This window comes from Anarhichas minor, unplaced genomic scaffold, assembly GCF_050575085.1.
Source record: "Anarhichas minor isolate MPS153535 unplaced genomic scaffold, ASM5057508v1 ptg000062l, whole genome shotgun sequence".
Taxonomy (NCBI): domain Eukaryota; kingdom Metazoa; phylum Chordata; class Actinopteri; order Perciformes; family Anarhichadidae; genus Anarhichas; species Anarhichas minor.
This window is the reverse complement of record NW_027466508.1, coordinates 7,580,553-7,601,545: the sequence shown is the minus strand read 5'-3', so window position 1 is coordinate 7,601,545 and position 20,993 is coordinate 7,580,553. Positions and strand designations below refer to the sequence as shown.

At 45.0% G+C, this 20,993-nt stretch overlaps 1 protein-coding gene across 29 annotated transcripts in view; it reads right to left on the bottom strand.

Annotated features, from left to right (window-relative positions):
- Positions 1 to 20,993, bottom strand: part of baz2ba (bromodomain adjacent to zinc finger domain, 2Ba) — a 63,515-nt gene that overhangs the window by 21,032 nt on the left and 21,490 nt on the right. For 28 of the 29 annotated variants that reach the window (XM_076077838.1, XM_076077837.1, XM_076077831.1 and 25 more), the window contains 6 exons: positions 7,627 to 7,806; positions 3,862 to 4,053; positions 3,558 to 3,719; positions 2,724 to 2,920; positions 2,384 to 2,596; positions 1,564 to 2,190 (listed from right to left, as the gene is read on the bottom strand). In XM_076077838.1, the coding sequence (XP_075933953.1) occupies positions 1,564 to 2,190; positions 2,384 to 2,596; positions 2,724 to 2,920; positions 3,558 to 3,719; positions 3,862 to 4,053; positions 7,627 to 7,804 (1,569 nt within the window). In that variant the 5' untranslated portion in view covers positions 7,805 to 7,806. The remainder of the gene's footprint in view (positions 1 to 1,563; positions 2,191 to 2,383; positions 2,597 to 2,723; positions 2,921 to 3,557; positions 3,720 to 3,861; positions 4,054 to 7,626; positions 7,807 to 20,993) is intronic. The other variant, XM_076077839.1, reaches the window with a different exon arrangement.

Genomic DNA, 20,993 nt, shown 5'->3' with positions numbered 1-20,993 from the left:
CTGAGAAACAAAAAGAACATAAATGCAATAACCAAAGGCATTGTACGTGACCAAGTTCACAAAAAGAGACTCTGAGTATCTCTCTAAAGCTCCGTCATCATTATCATCATCATGCAGCTGGGCATGTTTGCCTTTTTTTTTTACACTGATGACAAGTTTGGTTCAATCTGTGTTTAAGCAAAGGCAGGTTAGACTTTAATGTTGCACTTTCAACTGGATGTGATATGAAGTGAAACAAATCAATTTCACAGACCATGAAATACAGTAACAGTACTGAAACCACAGGGGGAATTTAGCTCGTTGTAAACTTCTCTACACTGCTAAAACAGGAAAGGGGAAATGATTTTTCACAGAATAAGCTGATCTTAAAAGGTTTAGCTTATTGATTACTGTGGTGCCATTCATATTTCATCTGAAGAAAGGTAATTTGTGTCGTCAAGGCAAAGAAAAAAATGTCAATTTGTATACCATCTGAACCGATGAAAAACGTGAATAATACAGTAGCATGTGTGCAGACACAAAGTGTGCTTCAGAATGGGAACGAAACTAAAATCATTAACCACTTCATCAACATGCTAAACTCTGCAGCAGTAGAGCAATCACTGTGTAACCACAGTTAATCAGTCAAAAGCTGTTAAAACACACAAAATGAATACGAAGATCAGAAAGCTTAATAAGCTAGATCTTGATACAATATATATACGATGTTAGAAGATGCGAACCAAATGAATAAACCGGTTCAGTACATTACACAATCTAAAGTAAAAACCTCATTCAGTTGTGAAGATACCAGATTACCTTGTGTTAGGGACTTAGCATTTACTTGAGGGCTGGAGTGTGTCGATGATAAATGGTTGCAGAGTGCATGTTTTAAACATTCCAAGTGTCTATTACACAATAGCAATTACCCAGCTGTACAAATATAGTTATTAACTACAGTAGACAATAACAAGACATTCACTTATCCACAGGAACTCAGGACTGTCATGTGCATGTATAAATAGAGACATTCAAATATCTTAGATGTCTAGTTGTTTTTCTATGTCCAACAGTTTACTCAAACAAGCACTGCCTCCTACATCAACTGTACAAAACACAGATTCTCTCTGATGTCCAACTACAGTTGTTGCTCGGGGCCGTGTTACAATTTTAAAGAGGCCCTTTAAAACATGATACAAAATCCCAGCCTCATATGAATGGGACATTGCAGCAGCCAATGATTATATTTTTTAAATTGAGTGTGCAGCCTCACCAGCAGCAGTTCTGTGATTGTTTACAGATGTTGCTTGCTTGGCTGCTGTGTGAAACACATGTGGTAAATGGCCAGCAGATTAAAAGAGGTGCTGGTAGTGGAGTGGTATTGATGAAGAAAAACAGAGAAATCCAACCGCACACTAAGCTCCAGTGGATAAATTCATTACTGTCAAGTTGATAGGAATAACTTTGCTCACTAAAGCTGATTGTTCAGAAATAATGTGTCTCATTTGCGTGGATATGGATATATATATATATGGATATATAAAAAAATAAGTATTCAACTCTGCTGTTATCAGGGTGGCTTACCTGTTTAAGCCTGAACTCACTGATCTGCGCAAGTGAAGCTTCCAGCTGTTTCCTTTTGTTGGATTTGGCAGAGCCAGGAACAGCGCGCCGAGGAGGCTTCAGCGAGGACTTCTGGGAGCTTCTTACAGATGAGGTCGAACCAAAGGGTTTTGGGGAGGTAGGCAGCGGGAGAGTCGAGCGAGGTGGAGAGGGCAAGGAGAGAGGCTTAGGGGAGGAGCAGAGGGAGAGGGGCAGGTGCTGGGGAGAGGAGGAGGGCAGCAGTTTGGGAGGTTTGGGAGAGGCAGTGCTGGAGAGGGCCTTCGGAGACGTGGTGAGGGCGATGGGGGAGGAAGACGGTGAGAACTCCCTGCGGGGCTGAGAGAGGAGTGCCAGGGACTTTGAGTTGGCAGCCAGGCCAGTGGACTGGATCACACTGAAGTGTTGCTGTGGCCCCTCTGTCCGGGACCTGGAGCTGTGCAGGGCCAGCGGCGAGGTTTGGGACAAGGCCGGAGGGGAGGCAGAGCAGGGGAAGGGCACAGGGTTTGGGGGGTTAGAGGAGACCTTCTGGGCCTTGGTGTCTTTCTTGTCATGGGGTTCCCCAGAGAGTGGTCTGTTCGTCTTTGTAGTTCCAGTGCTTGGTATCAAAACCTGGGGAGGAAATGAAAAAAAGAACTGTTAAAACATAGCTTCTAGGTATGGCCATTAAGTTGAATTCATTCAACATTTTGGGCGCTATTTAGCTGGCTTCCTGCTTTGCAATCGCAAAAAAAAACAGATTCCTTTGTCTCTATTTTTCAAGTTTACCAAAATAAATACTTTAGCTCTAGATTATCTGCTTTACCTTTGTTTTCTTCTTTGACCGCTTCTCAGAGTCTGATAATTCACTCTGCTTGTCCTCCTCGTCGTCATCCTCGTCATCATCATCGTCGTCTTCGTCATCCTCCGCCAGGTCTTCCAGATCACTGCTGAGGGACCCGTCACTTGAGCTGTCTGAGGAAGTGCCTGACTCACTGTTGCTCGCCACACAAGTGTCTGCTGGCTTCTTCCGTGGCTTCTGAGTTGAGAGAGAGAGAGAAAAAAAAGAAGCAAGAATCAGGCACACTGTATACAATGCATTACTTGTGCATTTCATGTGTCCCGTCTTTTTAAAACTGAGGGATGAACTAAGTCTCAGTACTGACCTTCTCTTTAGTTTTGGGGATCGGCTTGTCCGCCAACTCTGCTGGATTGCTCTGAGGGCTGCTGCGGTGACTGTTAGAAGGATCTGAATTTTTGGTTGGCTTGCTCGATGCCTGGACAGGAGCCGGACTCGCAGAAAAGCTCCCTGATTGTGCGGTGGGAAGATAGACCCCGCTGCCATTTACTGCCCCATTCACCCCTGGAAACACAAACCAGATCTGCCGTATTAATAATCAGCTCCATCTCTTCCAGAGAACTTTGCTACGCGGGATAATGAAATATCTGGAACTAACTGCAGAATGGAACAAGGCTAATAAAAATATTGATTTATATGTGTATCTCATCACACATGCTGGCTGCGCAAGGCACAAGTCCAACATGACTGGTTTACATAATAAAAGATAAATTAAAAGATACTGTGAAATTAAAAGAGTGCAAGAAACAGAGATTACGAGAGGGAACACGGGGGGAGGGGGGGGTGTTGACAGAATCACTAAGTGAGTGCTGAAAGTCATTAAATCTGTCTTGAAAAGGAGAAATCTCATCATAGGACAAAGTGGATTTAGGTGGTGGAAGAAGAAGACACAGAGTTGGTTGGAGAGGAGGGACAAAGAAATGCCTCTTAGAAAAGTAACAGATTAATTCACATACTTCAACACTCACTTAACACTTGATGATATTACTATAAGGGTATGTTGATGTTTCATTTGAAACAAATTGAAATGCTCCTTTGTCCCCTGCTTCTCTCCTGCTATGTCTATTACAATAACCAATTTTCTGTGTTCGCAATGTAACTGTGAGGATCAAATGAATGGGTCTTCAGGGGAGGGCTGTACCTTTAGGTGGGGCATGGCTATTCTTGCCGGGCATCCTGATCTGAACAGGACTGGCGCTGTGGTTGGGCTGAATGTGAGGGCTGAAGAAGGGAGGGAAAGTGATGAAAGAGGGGAGAAAGGCAGCAGCTCCCCGTCCATGGGCCTCAGCGGCTCGCCACCACTCTGTTGGACGGGCGGGGGGGGGGGGGGGGGGGGGGGGGGGGAGGAGAGGAGAGGAGAGGAGAGGAGAGGAGAGGAGAGGAGAATTAATGATCCATTCCCATTTAGTCAATTGAACCCAAAACTCAAAAGTCTTTCGTCTTACCAGAGAGAGCTCCTAGCTGGGGGTGGGCAGCCAGAGCAGCTGACATGCCCAGGGAACCCAGACCTCCGAACTCGGGCCTGCCTGCTCCGGCAGTGTAGAGGGCTCCGAAGGCTGGGTGGCTGACCAGAGGGAAGGCACTTGACAATGTGGAGCCAATAAAGGGCTGCTCTCCTCCCACCCCAAACAGACGGCCTGAGAGAGATCCAAACCAAGAAGGACGTGTTCAAATACTTTCAAATGAAATGCAATCCATAACAAGTAGTTGTGTACGACAACACACTGGCCATTTTCTTGTGGGAAGTTGTTAGTATTTAGTGGTGTTTAGTTGTTTCAAGCTACTGTTTCAGTTTAGGTTCTGATATAACAGTCCTATACCACAGGATTAAATAATGATTTCCATACAAGAGGTGAACTCTAGTTTCTAAAAATACTTCATTTTACTATTTGTACGTATCTAAAAAAAACTAAAAAAAACACTTTTCTTCCATTAAGTGCAATTTTGACATGTTCCTACAGCTGATGTGACAGCTGTTTATTGCACCTTTAGCACAACTCATTGCCCTACTGTTAGTTTTGTATATGTTTATGTGTGTAGACCGAGAACGCTGTTCACAAATTACCTCGCTGAGCTCTTTTCATGTGAGGCCCATCAGGGCGTAAAAAAACTAGATATAAACAGCTGTTGAAAGTGTCGACTATAGAAGAATTAAATACAGAACGAAGTCTTCTATTTGTGTAAGAATTAACTTCAAATTTAGCTTTCACTGAGTGCAAAATGCACCTCATTTCAGAGGGCAGCCGTACTGTTTCTGAGCATGACTGACGACTGCTTCAGTGTGATGCTGTTCTGTTCTGTACAGAATTTCAGCACACATGTTTGTGTATTGATATTTCTTCAGTTTAGACGGTGTCAGAACATGCTGCATGCGCTATGGGGCAAAGACCGCATAGTGTCGGTGAGAAAAAAGAAGTGCGTGCATAAGGTGTAAAAAGAGAACCTCTTTCTATCCTTTTTTGCCATTCAATTTCCGCACAGAAGAATACTTCATCAACATCATCATCGTCTAGCGTTTTCCTGAGCACAATCATTTCTGGCAGGGGCGACTGCCACGTATTACCTCCTCCCAGAGTCAGATGCAATTTGGTGTGAGCATATTTCATGCAAATTCAATTTCTCTTCCAGAAAAAGGAGAGCAGGCCTGCTTGGTGCCTCTGCATAAGCCAGGTAATACACATGCAAAGAAAAAAAAAAAAAGTGATGACTGAAGAAAAGGAAAGCGTTGTGCATGGTGTAGATGAAAATGTCAAACTACTATACACTTGCACACACCACAGAAATGTAAAACAGAGTGACACCGGAGCTCAGTGTTGTCTCAACTAATGCAGTCTGGGATGTAATTATCCAGAGGGAGACTTTACAGAGTGGGGGCCAGTTGTGTATGCTCTGCTGAAACACTGAGGAAGGCGGTTAATCAACACGATTCTGCAGAGGCATCTCTGAGACTATATTTAAAGTGAGAATCAAACCGTTTGTGGCAATGTGGCGAGAAAACGCAAGCCCCACCGGCGTGCCAGCGGTGTGACGTATGAGAGTATAGCCCCTTTTGTGTTGGCTTCAAGGCCCCCCCCCCCCCTCTCTCTCCACCACAAGACAGCAAGATCTGCCTTTTGAATGTCATTAGAATATGTTGAATATGTAGAGGCCGCCTTGCCAGCGTCAGCTAGCGGATACGAAGATAAACGACTGCAATGCAACCCCCAGAAAGGCCAGCCACAGCATTCACTTATGCCTGGGGTGCCCACCTCTCCCCCTACCCCGCGCGCACACCCCTCTCCTTTCTAGGCATCTGCAAACGCCTTTTCAATATTAATGCAGGCTTCCAGAAGGCGAATAATTAAATCTAAAAATTTGAGGCGAGAGAGAAGCACGGGAAAGACATACCTAGGATTACCTGCTCTCTCCTCCTCACTCTCTCTCTCTCTCTCTCTCCCTCTCTCTCTCTCTCTCTCCCTCTCTCTCATTCTGTTTCAATCCTTCCTCCACTCTGACAAACTGCACCGCCTGCTTTTTTCATGTTTGGATGCTGCCGAAGGGGGATTAATTTGTTGTTTGTTGCAGTCAATCAAATTTCCACAGACAGATTTAAGTTAATTGCATCCGTGAGTTGATCCCAGAAGAAGAGAGTGCTACAAGCGCCGATCGGCTTTTATTCTCCAAGTGATATCCTCATCAATGACACACGCGTGCACAAACAGACACACACACACACACACACACACACACACACACACACACACACACACACTGAGTCCGTGCTCATTCATATGTTCTTCAGATTTCTTCAGATTGGCACGTTGGCAAAGGACCTTGAATCAACGCCTTCACAGTCTGTGATTACACTATATCGTTGCAATACGTAACTACTGATGTTACCTGCTTGCACAGTTCACTTGACATATTCTTGTTGATCTGGTTTGAGAATGTTTTTCCTTTTAATTAGAGTACTTGGCTCTGGGAAAGCCAAGGAATACTTCAACTTGTTTGGCTTATTTGTGAATGTGATTGTGTATACATACAGTATTGTACATCGTATAGTATTTGCATTACAAGTCCACACGATGAACGAGGTATGACATCGGAAAGAGGTTGGCTTGCTTACAAATACGCACACACAGCGCAGCAGAAGTTCAGAGCTAACAGCCTGCCTCTCAGCATTTCATTTGACGCTCAGTCCAAAATCGCTTATCTAGAAAATCTGAGCACACGTAATGGCACAGAGGGATAAGAGGGATGTATAATGCATAAGGAGGAGATGCTCCTAATGGCTTCTTCTTTGGGGCAACACTGAGGAGTTGGAGGACAAAACAAGGGGCTTTATTTTGCTTTCTCCTTCATCTTCTCGTAACAGACAGAAAACACAACATTCGGGGAGAATATGCTATTCCCTGCTCAGCGCGATCTTGGTTTTTTTTTGTGAGCGTGTGTGTGTGTGTACAGCGGGGCTTATGAAAAAACAGCAAGACATTAAGAAATGAGGGGAAGGAGAGCATGAGCAAATGATTCACTCGCTCTCACAAGGGATATCTGAAAAGCACACAGAGATACAAACACATACACACAAATATACACACTCCTCTTTGCCTAATGGCTTTGACCAATACATAGAAAAGAGGCTGGAAGCTGGACAGGGCTGACTAGACACTGAGTGGCTGACAAATGTTAAATCATGCAGGCAGAAGGTCTCTCTCTCTGTCTCTCTCTCTCTCACACACACACACACACACACACACACACACGCAAATGCATGCACAAGTGTCGTGCTGAGCCTGACTCTGAGGCAGCTGGAGCCGGAGAGCTGAAGGTTGTCAGGAGACATGGCGAAGCATGTGTGTGTTTCTCACACAAAAGAGCCCCCTAATTGTTTGGGATTCATTAATGCAGCAGCTTTTCAATTGCAAACCAAGCTGTCAGGAAAAAAATAAATAAATCCTTGTAGCTGGGAGAGAGGTGTATTCACACAGGCAAAATAACTGTATAATTAATACTGGAGGAAACTCATTCTTCATGGTAAGGAAATGAAGAGGATTCTGAATGCTATCGAGGCATGAAGGTGACCATATTTGGCATGTTTTTTTATGGCTGTATTGAAAATGTTTGCAATCTGCGGCTGGTACTTTTTTCTCTCTCTCTCTCTTCTGTACATGTGGTTTTTTTTTTTTGAAGAGACGGAAGATCGACAGAGGGAGGAAAAAAGCGTTTCTTACCAGAGGTGCTGAGGTTGGATCCCAGCGCCGAGGGGCTCGGGGCCAGGCTGCTCTTAGAGTGGGGAGCAGGGGATGATGCAGAGGACGAAGAGGAGGAGGAGGAAGAGGCCGCAGGGGAGGAGGTGCGAGCAGCAGACAGGGTGGGCGCAGGGGAGGCCAGCCGCTCTCCAGACTCCATATCTGTCAAACACAATCCAATCAGCGGGGTTACAATAGCAAAGCACACCCGCCCGAACACTCAAAAAAACACACACACACACACACAAATGCATAGTGTCACACTTACACAACGTGTTCACGCAAGCGCACGCACACACACACACACACACACACACACACACACACACACACACACACACACACACACACACACACACCCACACACACACATCTCCTGACACTTTTACTTTCACATCTCACTTCCCCTGAACAATATTTCTATTTAGCCATGCTCACTGGCTCCCAGCCTCCATTGATTCTATATGGGGGTAAGAAGGAGGATGACGTCTTTAAAGACTCTGGTTCCGGACAACAAAGCACATTTTGATGCAAGAAAATGCCAGCGCTGAGAATGAGTTCTGCATCAAGACTTCACTTTTACCGAGAACTCGCTCTTGAGGTCGAAGTGGGATGTTTGGGGGAGATTCAAAGAGCAAAATGTTTCACTTTTTTTTGTCATTCTCTCAAACAAACTCTCACACACACACACACACACACACACACACACACACACACACACACACACACACACACACACACACACACAAATCTGTGTTTGTCAAACAGGATCCCTTTACAACTCAATTTACATTTCAATTTTAAGAGCTCTTTGAGGCCTTTAAAGACAACATTTCTCCCCGAGTCCTTTCAGTTTCAACAAGAACTAAATGGAGAGGCTTTTAGATGATGGGTGCATTAACCAACACGGTAGCTTTCCATTATCAGTCTCACAGAGTCGCCGTGCCAGCCCATTATCAACCAAGCAACAACATAAACCCTCACAAGAAACATTTGGCCATTCTGCGTCCTCATATTTTACCTACATTATTCAACTTGAATCAACTGAGAACATGATGTGGCTGTGCCCACACAGCCGCTAACTTGTGCAGCCAAATAAATACCAAACAGTTTCAAAACACATGAATTTGCACGCAAAACACACACACACACACACGCGTGCGCGCGCGAACGCAGACTTACACACTTCAGCCCCCGCTGCAGACAGACACACACAAAATCACCTCCCCTGTCTATCACATCAACCTGACTTTTTTTTTTTTACCCCCCTCTTCTCCTTTTCCATATCCCTCTGCCTGACACTAATCCAGGACTGAAAATCCCCTTCAAAAGCACAGTTTGCAGATTGTGTTTTACAGGCAGGCTTTGTTATTGTGTCATTACACATAAACAGTCTCTGCCTCCATCTCTCTCTCTTTTCCTTCCCTCTCTCCTGCCACCCCTCCGCCACCCTTCCTCCCTCTCTCCTCTGCAGTGGGAGCAGAGCCACTGATTAAATCTCTGAGACAAAAGCTGCTATCCTCTGAATATCAAGTATCAGCCTTTCGCCAGGAGCAACACTGACAAGAGAGAGGGAGAGTGGGAGAGAGGGAGAGGCGCGGATGACAAGAAAACCTGCTGCAGTCCACAGGGAGGAGGAGGCTGGTGTGCCACCGGACTTGGGCAGCCATGACTGCCGACTGCTGCAGTGAAAAAGATGGTGGTTGTGTAATTATGAGCAAGGTCAAAGGTCCTTCCAGCGGCCTCTCATGCGGGGTGACAGGATGTGGGTTAAAGAGCCAAATTATCATCCTGAACGGTGAATGAATGAACGTGCACATTAGTTACAAGACTAAAAAGTCTGCCTGAGTGAAGACGAAGTGTTTTTATTGTAATATTAACCAAAAACTGCTATACCTCTCTGCCACATTTTGTTGCATGAATGGCTGTCACACTGTTTGCTCTTTCACTCCGGCTGTCACCCTTTAAATGTCAGGTTAGGGTGAAAAAAAAGAAGAAGAAAAAAGAAAAAAAGAGGGGAAAAAAAGACGGATCTTTCTGTGGCTGATTCTGAGCAGAAAATGTAAGTATCATTAGAAGTGTGATGAAAACGGAGAGGAGCTGTGGCCCTTCATAATTATCATAATGCACACGAAAACAAAAGGCTCGCGTCTCAGAGGACGAGCGAGCTTATGTGGTGTCAGCTGGCAAGTGAAGCGGATCATTTCCTACCTTTTCACAGCGAAGGAAGAAAAAAAACGGAGGAAGAGGGAGAGCAAGAGATAGCGAGATTGAGGTGGAAAAGGGATAAGCAAGACAATACACTCTGATTTTGTTGTGTGGGGAGGAGGGGGGGGGAGAAAAAAAAAGACAGAAGAAATGAAAAGAGTGGAGAAGATGAAGGACAGGCTGTAAACCATTCCTGTCGTTTCTCAATATCTGCACTTAATGTCTCGCCTTGTCAAAACGTGATGATGTGAACAGAATTGATTTCCCCCCCTAACAAACAACAAAAAAGCAATCCCTCCTTTTGCAGAGGTGTAAAGCAGAGCTACCCTCCCCCTCATCTCCTCTCATCTCTCACAATCTCTCAAAGGGTCTCTTTCTGGGATGAGAGATGGGAGAGAGGAAGGACAGCAGGGGGAGAGACAAAAAAACGACTGCGCTGCAAGTCCATCTTCCTCCGACAACTGCAAACTGATCACTTAGCGCAATTAAATCTAATAACAATAATAAGATTGAGCCTAGCAATGCACCACCAAAATGCACACGCCACAACAATGATTGCAACAATAATGGAGCGCCAAGGTATTTAAGGATCCAATCCTGACTTAATTATGAGAAATTAAAATGGATTTAGCATCAGAATTAGCTTGATTTTATAGGTAATTAACGGCACGCCACAGTAGCGGTATAAGGCGAGCGTTATAATCTCCGTGAACGGCTAAATCAATTTGACTCGAAACAACAGCAACCAATCAACGCGGAGCGGTGCAAACAGAAACAGCAGGTCCCGCAGATGCAAGGAGAGGGAGAATTTATGCTAATGGCTGAACTATGATTTATAAGATGTGTTTCCAGCGCCGGATTCAGAGTCACGTCCGCAACTACGCCACAGCGGCCCAGCTGTCAGCGCATGCAGCTAATGGTGGCTGGACGCAGCGGCCCCTTCAGGAGATAGTGCGGCTATAAACAGCCCTGCGTTTCTTTATGATTGCATGTGGCCTTCACATAGGAGCCTTCACATGTCAGTGTCGTGTGAAAGGAGGGCAGGATTTGTATGAAGGAGGGATGGAGTGCGTGCATTGGGCGGCGGCGTAATGGCCTGTGCTGCTTGGTATGTGGCCTCACATCATGCACATGTTCTGTGCTGTTTGTGTGTCTGTGTACATGCGATGGTGCTGCGCGCAGTAGTTTTTACAAAAGACTGCCAATACATGTGCCTATAGAAGTGTGTGTGAGTGTGTGTGTGTGTGTGTGTGTGTGTGTGTGTGTCTGTGTGTGTGTGTGTGTCACAGCCTCAAACTATTCAACCCCCTGTGTGTCTCACTCCTGCCCCTTTTCCTTCGCACCCCTTCAACACACACACGAGAAACACACACACACACACACACACACACACACACACACACACACACACACACACACACACACACACAGTAACAGATGGCTGATACTAACTGAGATAATCCGCCAACAGAGTCATCAGCATGGATCAGTGGTAATCAGAGTGTGGACACAATGTCTCTTCTCCAGCCGTAATGGAAGGAGCGCCTGGCGCAAGTGAAGGGAAATGCATTATTCCCCATGATGCCCTGACCCCATTCAAAGACACACGGTGGCTCCCAGCTCTCTCTCTCTCTCTCTCTCTTTATTTTTCCTCTCCTCGCCGCGGCCCGACAAAAGACTGTTAGGTCGCACGCTTCCGTAACTATCCCTCTCTCTCTCTCTCCTCCGGATCTCTTACTCCTCGCCTTTTACTGTGATCCGCAACTGTGTTAAACACAGTCCTCTATTTAGCTTGTTGTGCTGCTCCGAGCAGCTCACAAGAGAAATGTCAACATAGCAAGTGTGTCACGATGAAAGTTGCTGGTGAAGAAGAGGAGGAGGAGGATCAGAAGGAGTTATCCACCATTAGCCCTTCTTGTTTAATCAGCGTGCGAGAGAGTCCCTGCTTTTCTTCTTTCTTTCTTTCTTTTTTTTTTTGCACTTTGCTCTGAACAAACATATTGACTTGTTTTTATATTACCACTTCCAGTAAATAATGAGGTTCTTTCTGAGAATTGATTGTATCTTGTATCCAGAAGCTCCTCTGGTTACCAGGTGACAAACTGTCAGTCAGTTCTCATGAATCACTCATTACTGAATGGCACTACACACACACACACACACACACACACACACACACACACACACACACACACACACACACACAGAGAGAGAAAGGTACGTTCGGTTGCAGTTGTGTTTGTAAAAGTGAGAGCACTGACACTGACTGAGTCAGCAACAACATGTCTTCATTATTTCTGACCTTACAGTTGCTCAGGCACACAGTTTGAACCTCCCATCTCTTTGTGTTGTGTGTCGTGTGTGGGTGTGGGTGTGTTCGCAGACACGAGATGCGCATATGGACGTGGATGTTTGTACTTTGCATGCTTGTTGGCAATGAACGCTAACTGAGTAAGATTACAGCAGAGTGCACGCACAAGCTTGCTTGACCCCTTTTTCTCCTCCCTTCATCCCTCCCCCTCCCTGCACACGCACACACACACACACACACACACACACACTCGCACACCGTCAGCCAGGAAGTGACATAACCAGGCGTCTTGGCAAAAAAATTAAGTGACAACCTTTGTCCAGAGTCAAACATCAATGTGCAGAACATTTAAAGAGACAGTATGAACTCTGTGAGCTCATGCTGGTTGCAGAGTCAGAAACAGAAACAGTAGGATTTGTTCTGTTGATTGATCATTTGGTCCCTTAAAATGTCAAAAAATGTGTGAAAATAGTCCCATCACAATTTGTCAAAGCCCAAGAAGTCATCAAATTCCTTTTTTTGTCAAATGAACAGTCCAAAACCCAGAGATATTCGGTGTATTATCAGATAAGACAAGGAAAAACACCAAAATCCTAACATTTGAGAGGGCTGGAACCGGGCAATGTTTGACACTTTTAATTGACTTTACTAATCGGCTAATCGCTCCAGCTCTATTTTATTTATCACTGTAGTACTTTGTGACACTTTGGAAAAATGCTCTAGTGAAGTCAGATTCTGATTCATGAAATGAAAGATCTATGCTGAATCACTGAGCCGCCATATCAAACAGGATACTTGCGAAACTGCGCGAGCGCCTCGTAAACTGAACAGTGGGTTGAGCCGAGGCCTGAAAGGAGCACAAAGGGACGGCGTGCCAGAGTGTGGACCGTCTAGGTGACAACGACTGGAGTGACTCAGGCCCCTCCCTCGGCTCTTCTCCTGCCCGGTGACAGATGGCAGAGCGGGGCATGTAGGGGATGGGCACCATCTCTCACCCCGCCTCAGCTCGCCTTGGCAGTGGTGCTGGCCACAGGTCTTATTACACACAGCCACACCACTGCCTGCCTTCATGTAACACTGGAGCTTACCACACTAGAGCTGCTTACCGCCTGCCAGTGCAAAAAGGTAATGATACGGTCCTGTGTGTCGCAAATGGAGGAGCGTAGCGTTAGCATTGGAGAGTCTCCGGCTCGGTGCTCACTTGGCCCTGTCGTAAAAACACGGCCGTGTGTATATCCATGCCGCTGTAAGAGGCTTTAGATAAAATATAAAAACCAAATGGCACGCCACACGCATTCTGTATATTTTTAAAATGACATGAAATCGGCTCTCGCCAAATGGCTTTATTTGCCTCTTCATGCATACTGTAGATGCCAAAGGCTGGAATCAACACCCCTACTCACCATCCGTCTCTCCCAGTGACAATAATGTGATTTTGGGACATGGTGATGACTCGGTAGGAGAGGAATAGGATAGGCTTGTCACTTGTGTTTGATGTCAAAAACCTACGTGTGGCAGAATAGTGTTACTCAGCTCAACCAGACACAGCACTACTCCCATTTCCTGGCCATAAATAGAAGAGAATGAGCCGGTAGTGAGTGTGTGTCTGTGTGCGTGCGGTTTGCGAGAAAAATAAAGTCGATGTGCATCTGTGTGCACACGAGCACAAGTATCATAAAGTAAGAACCCCCCCCCCCCCCCCCTCCATCTCTTATGCTCATTCGCATCTGCATCCAGCCAGAGCTAATTATTCTCCCCATGGTAACCTAGCAGGGTCTTCACATCAAAAAAGCAGAAGTGTGCATCAGGCAATCATCCCTGATGAATCTGCCCTTCTCCCTCTGCTAGCCACTCACACTCATCTGCCAGTCTCACTGCTCATTATGGGTTTTCTGCAGACTGAACCAGATCTGCTCGCCACTCGCTGCGTGTGTCTACAAGAGTCCATAATGACTTTGGAGCTGTTTGGAGGCACAGAATAACACCGTCTTGATGCTTGAGAGAATACCACATACATTCATGCACACACACACACACACAGACGCACGCACACACACACACGTACACACTCACCAGATGCATCGGAGGCACGGTGAGTGGTAAGCCAATGCCTGTTGAGGTTAATTACCATTTAGATTACAGACTGTATTATTTTACATTTGCACGGGTCCAATTTTCACAACACAGCTTCGCTGTATGTAACACGATGCAAAGAGCCGGAATCTGATGATTTGCAAAAAAAATATACCCTGAGGCCTTAAAAACATTGATCTTAGATACTAGGCCCACAACTCACTTCACAAAATACATCCCACGTAGCAACTAAAATTCCCTAGTATTTAACAAGGCATTTGCAGTACCAAATGAACTGAGAATGCAATTTTTAATTCTTATTTCTTCCAGTGAGATTGCCCAGATTGGTAATCTGCATTAAAGCAACAATTACTTAAAGTGTTTCAGCTGCTAACATTTTCTTTTGGACATCACAAGTCTTCTTTCTTGCATCTCAAGGGACAAATGTTGCTGTAACTAGATATCCAAAATATCCAAATGTATTAAAAGAATACACGTAATCTCAAAAGGTTCTCTACATTACTACTGAAAATGTGTTGCTGCAGTCCTATTTATATGATTCACTGGAATGACTTGACAGCATGTATTTTATCATAAAACATAAGAAATCCCTACAATTGAACAAAAAAAAACATGACTTTGTTTTATAAATAAATATCTTAAATTATGTACTATCTTATTTATTTATAGTGTGTTATTTTGAGCTCATATCAGGTGGAATCAAATCACACAAAAGTTCTGATATAAAGCACGGATTACAATAGCTGAGAGTGATTTCCTGTTTAAATCTAAATAAGATATCCCCCACTCTGCGAACTGCACATATTTAAATAAATGCAGGAAATACAAAAATACATAAAACGGAATAACAGGAAATAGCATCGGTTATCAGGGAGTATCAAGGAAAACAGGAGAGAGGGAGGGGGGGGGGGGGGGGGGGGGGGATGGCGGGAATGAGCGCAGTACTCCAGATATGCATAATGCAAATGACATGCATGTCAAATGGCGATACAAACTGACAGTGACAGAACAATGGAATAGCCAGAGAGCGGCGAGCCTTGCTTGAGCAATTGTTGGAGCCCCCTCTGTCCATTTCTTCCATGGGAAGAAACCATTTAGAGTCTGTTCTGTTCCACTGAAACTTCACTCGCTGCAGATAACTGACATCACTGTGCAGATGTGACAGAATTCTGATAAGAGGCGCAATGGCAGGAATAGCTTCCTCGTGACGACCCGTTGAAAGAGCCCAGTTTGACACCGTTCCTGGCGCACATAATGTGGTGTTCAACAGGACAGAATAAAAACAAAACACATGAACAGTCACAGGCCCTAATTTTCACTGCTCCCCTCAGCCACACAAAGCTGCGGTAGCCATATTGCTTCTTCACTGGCCAAACTGCTAATCTGCCCAGAATGAAGATATCCCTCAAAAGTTCACAGATTTAACCTCTGCAATGCAGCATATTTTAATTCAATGCACTATTATGGCTACCTTAAAGGATACTACTTGTATCTACTTGTCAGACAAATAAAGTAGTGTGAAGATGCCACCTTGGGTTTACGGGCAGATTAAATTATGAATGGATTGATCAGGAAAATGAATCGATAATGAAACGCCCTGTCATCAACCGTAACATTTTAAAAGGCCGTGATTAATCGGCCTTAAATCGTCGTGAAAGAACACATTAACTGGTGATCTTGCTAGTAGTTTTTGCATTACTATTACTATATTCACTGTTACATTTGCTTTTTCCAGCAGTGCTCAACACAAACAATACTATCTGTCGGGGGCTTTTGAGTTTCCTGCAACTTTCTGTGCGCTCGTCTCTTTCATCTGGTAAAAGCGCTAAATGACCCTCGCACCTTTCTCCCGTCCGGTCTCCCCTCTCACACTCTGCTTTTTAAAGACAAAAAATAACTTTCCTGCTTTCGTTGAAATCAACATTAATAGCCCCCCCCCTGCACGTAATGACTTCATTTAAGGGACCCTGGCTTTCCTTCCAACACAAACAAGGCAAAATTGATAAATGGCAAATGGAGGTAAACATGCACTTAACATGAGGCGGTAAACAGTCAACACGTTATAGGTGTTTACTGTGCGCACACAACGACGCTGGAATCAGATGACGGTCTTAAAAGCTATGGAGTGGATTCAGAACAACAATCTGGCGACGTAAGCTGATGAGAGGGGGGGGGAAATCCACTCGCATTAAACTCAATATGTCAATCACTTGTGTTCCTCTGTTCGAAGCGGGTGCTTTACTTAATGTTAAGCTTGTGAAAATGACTGGCTGGAGGAGAATGGTGTTGTATTGACAGAGAGGGAGGCAAAGCAGCGGGCAGTCAGCCACTCTGTTCTGCTTCACTGCAACATGGGAGGGAGGCCAGCATGGACATACACACACACACACACACACACACACACACACAGGCATGTACACACTCGCAGAGATGCACACACACTGATACTCTCCAATCCCCCCTCTCTCTCTCTCTCTCTCTCTCTCTCTCTCTCACATACACAGTGCAGCAGGTGAGGTGCCAGCACATCACAGCGCTGCCATTTTTCAGTGTCTTGCTCAGGGAGAAAGCGCTCTGACATTTTATGAAGCACTCTGCAGAAATCAGCAGCTTGTAATGGCGGCTGGACTGTCACTCCCTTCCACTCTTCGCACTCCCCTCTATCTCCTTTCCCTCGCGCTGCTTTTGAGATACTATCTCCCTTGATTAGCATAATCTAATCAATTCTTTACAAAATTGGCTTTTAATTACAGAGAACAATCTTCTGTTCTGACTCTGTTTTAAAGGCTTTAAATGTCTTTAGTGGGCTACAAAAAAAAAAGAAGGAAGAAAAACACCAGTGAAAGGTTACAAAATGCTACCCATCACACTGAAGAGAGAGAAATGACTAAGATTGATGGTTTGAATGGCAGAACAATCTGGAACAAATACAAATCATTTGGGTTTACCTTTAAACTGCAGGTTTTTCTTCTGAAAGAATGCTTTCTACTCTTTGATTTGTTTTGACATTATGAATCGGCAATCTAGTAACTGACGGCAAACCAATGCCTTTAGACGTGTGTTTGCTCACATCTTTGTTTGACCCTTGGAATCACGGCTGATGATATGACCGTTGGTGCTCACTGGAGAGGCCACGTGATTAGAAACCCCAGCTGTTAAATATGTCATCTGCATAATAAACATTAAAAAAAAACTGGAATCCATAACCATGATTGACTCTCTGGCGTGCTGTTGTGCCTGACAAGCTCTCTGTTGAGCAATGATTAACAGCGAGTGACTCTACGAACCGCTGCTAGCGCATTAACACAGTGTTTAGATTAGCCGGCCCCTCACTGAAGCCATTACCGCCGTAGCTGTAAGCTAACAGTCGTCTCAGGGTGCCGGGCAGCCTGTGGCCGGACCATTTTGCAACGATGACAAAGCTTGGCAACCGTGCTCCAAACTTTTCCAAAAAGTTTCACTCAGAATATGTCAGAATAGCATGCCCACAGGAAGAAATGTGATTCAACTTGAAATATGTGGGAAGTGTCAAGGCCAAATCTCTCAGTGTAGGCAACGCTATAAACCTTAAAGTAAGCCGATTTCATTAACGTGACATTAGCATTTGTAATGAGAAAAAGGGGGGGGGGGGGGGGGGGGGGGGGGGGGACCCTTGGGACATCTTTGTACTGTTACAAAAACTACACATACATGTGCATTCCCACGCACAAACACACAGGTTCACACGCGCAAACATAAACAGACAGTAACACGTAAGCCTCGATGTCGGGCACTAATTCGTATCCAAATTACACAAGAGCAGCGAGAAAAGCACAGAAGAGAGAAAATGTATTTGCTTAGGTTTTATGATGAAATATCAGGGCGAAGTCTCTGTAAACTGTGACGGTTAGTAAGTCTGATCAACCGAGCTGATAAATCCAGACAAATGAAGCCTGGCGTTCACACCCACTCCACCGCCTCAGACAGAAAAGTAGGGGAGGACGACTCTTCAACGATCTCATCACTTTATTCCAAACTTGCCGGTACACGTCTGCGGTGCTCCCCGAACCCGGAGCTCGTGTGACGACACTCCTCGTCTGCTCTCCGACAAAAAAAACGACGTACACATTACTTGTTTTCAGACTCCACAGAAGTCCCAGCAAGCATTCTACATGTTGTTTTGTTGGGGGCGACCGACTGTTAGGATTTCATTGGGTCAATACTGAGCTGCACATATAGCTGTGCTATAGTTGCCTGACCGACTGGCCTGTGTGATCAGTTTAACTGTTGTTTGTACGAGTCAGTGAAGTCAGGACCAGAAGATAAAGAGGAAAGCTTAGATTTGAACCGACAGTGAGATAACAATAGTGGTATTTATGGAGGAATGCGCCACTTTCACGATGTGTTAAAATGATACACCCATCCACAATTACAGCATATTTACAATAATATGTTTACTGTGATTTCATCACTAAATATCTTTAGCTATTGTTATGGAAATTCCAGAGACAAGAGTATTAAAATGAGTGTTGACTGAAAGGTGAGGGATGTGATTAGGTGAAGGTTATGGTTATAACATAAACAGTGATCTAAAGTCATTTATTAAACAAGGGCCAGCAGCAAGGAGTCATCAGTTTATCAAATATATAAAAAACAGTTATAAAGAGCCATGTTGGTTTGTATCCAACAGATTTCTCCACTACAATTTTCTTGCTGAGCACTGAGATGCTCACTGACTTCAGTGACACGAAGCCTTGTAATGATGTTTGCTGCCCCCAATAATGGAAGTGGTCTATAATCACGGGATGAAAAGCTGCCTTGTCTGGATTTACAAGACTACAAAACGGACTACTTCTTTTTGGGGGGGGGGGGGGACACATGCACCAAAAGGTTCAAACAGGTCTCAAAACCGGAGACGTTGTGGATACGTGTCCTGGACCACAAGGTCAGCCCCAAAACGCGACATATTCTGTCTCCATAACTCTGTGATCGCGTTGATAAAATCCGTTGCTGAGAGAGTTCTGTTTTTTATGACAGTGGAGGAAATGTGTTGCAATTGTTACACAACTTGCCAAAAACCCTCACAGCTGGCGAGCTGTGTAACTAGAGCAAAGCCACTTTCACTTGTTTCCAAATGTTTAGGTAACAAGTTAAAGCAACGTGCCAATTCAGCATGCATCGGGAATGATAAACAGGCCACTGATACTCCGTCTAAACTACGAGCTCCACTGATCCGTGCACTTGTTAAAATGTTTGTTTAAGTAGCTTTTTGTTCCTTTGACAGTGCCAGAAAAGTAGGTAGTGTGTTGAATTGGTCCTGTGTGTGTGTGTGTGTGTGTGTGTGTGCGTGTGTGTGTGTGTGTGTTAAGATTTGAAGTGCTACAAAAAAAGAGCAGGGATTTTAACACAATGTCACAAATACAGGACCACTGTGTGTCTGACTGGGCTTTCAATGACATCAAGTCAAGGGTAATTCACAATCCAGTGAGCCGGGATTAAGACCAGAGCTGTACAACACGACGGTCACCACAGTTTGCCTCGAGGCATGCATAATGTTACTTTCACGCGGTTTGTTCCTTCTTTCTCTCGTTCTTGCTGCTCTGTTATCTGAAAGACAAGCTGCTCCCAAAAGATTCAGCGAATGATGTCGTTTGTCCGATCCTTGACATACAGGCTATTGCATCTGCTTGGATTTTTTTTTATTTTCAACTAAATCATTTACGAAGGCTGAGAAAAGGTTTTTGTTCGCTGCAGTTCAATCTGTGATGCAAATATGACACTGTTGCCCTAACATGCAGAATAAAAAGATAACAAATGAGTGCTATAAATGAGGGGGGGGGGGGGGAAGAGAAAAATTCCCTCTACCATTCTTTGCCAGTATCAGCTTTCTGCTGCTCCATCCAGGACACTTTCTCTCCCCCCTGGGGGCAAATGTAGCAGACCCTTTTAAAAGTCCAGCTGTGCCTTTAAAGGAGTTTTGTCACAGCAGCGATGGGGTGCTTTGAAATGCTGTGCGGAATATCCACAAAATAGATCTCCCTTTTTTTCCCTGTGACACGGCCCCATTTCCTGTGTCACCACACTTCCTCTGTGTGATTTCACATGGAAAGTCACAATATTTGAGCCTCCATTGTTGACTGTGTCGAGCCCCGGCCTTGACATTACTGCACTGCAATCACACTCTCACAGGTGGATATGCACGTGACCTTAAATACACACACACACACACACACACACACACACACACACACACACACACACACACACACACACACACACAGAGTGTTAAACTGAGTGTCAACGCTGTGTCACACTATCTAACTACATCCGATGGCCCGCCCTCTGGATCCTAACACTTCCTTATAGTTGAACCAATCACAAAGCCCCCTTACTGTTACCTGATATTATTTAAGGTGGCGCTAAGGAGGGAGAAGGGGAACGGCTTCGGCTCTACGTGAATGCATGCCTAGTGTCTGGTGTGTGTGTGCGTCTTCGCGTCTGTGTCGCGACGAGTGGATTCCTGGTGTGGTGAGGCTGAAACCGAAGCTGCCTGGGCCTGTTGTTGATAGCCGCGTCTCACCCTCTCACCGCCCCCAGAGGGAGTCGGGACCAGGACCGCTGCTCAGGGTCTGTCTGTTCACACACATGAAACACGGGGCTTGGATTTCACAGGGCTCAAATATGACTCATCCCAAGGAGGGGGTGGAGGAAGGCCCTCTCTGTTGTTTTGCACAAATGCACACACACACACATATAC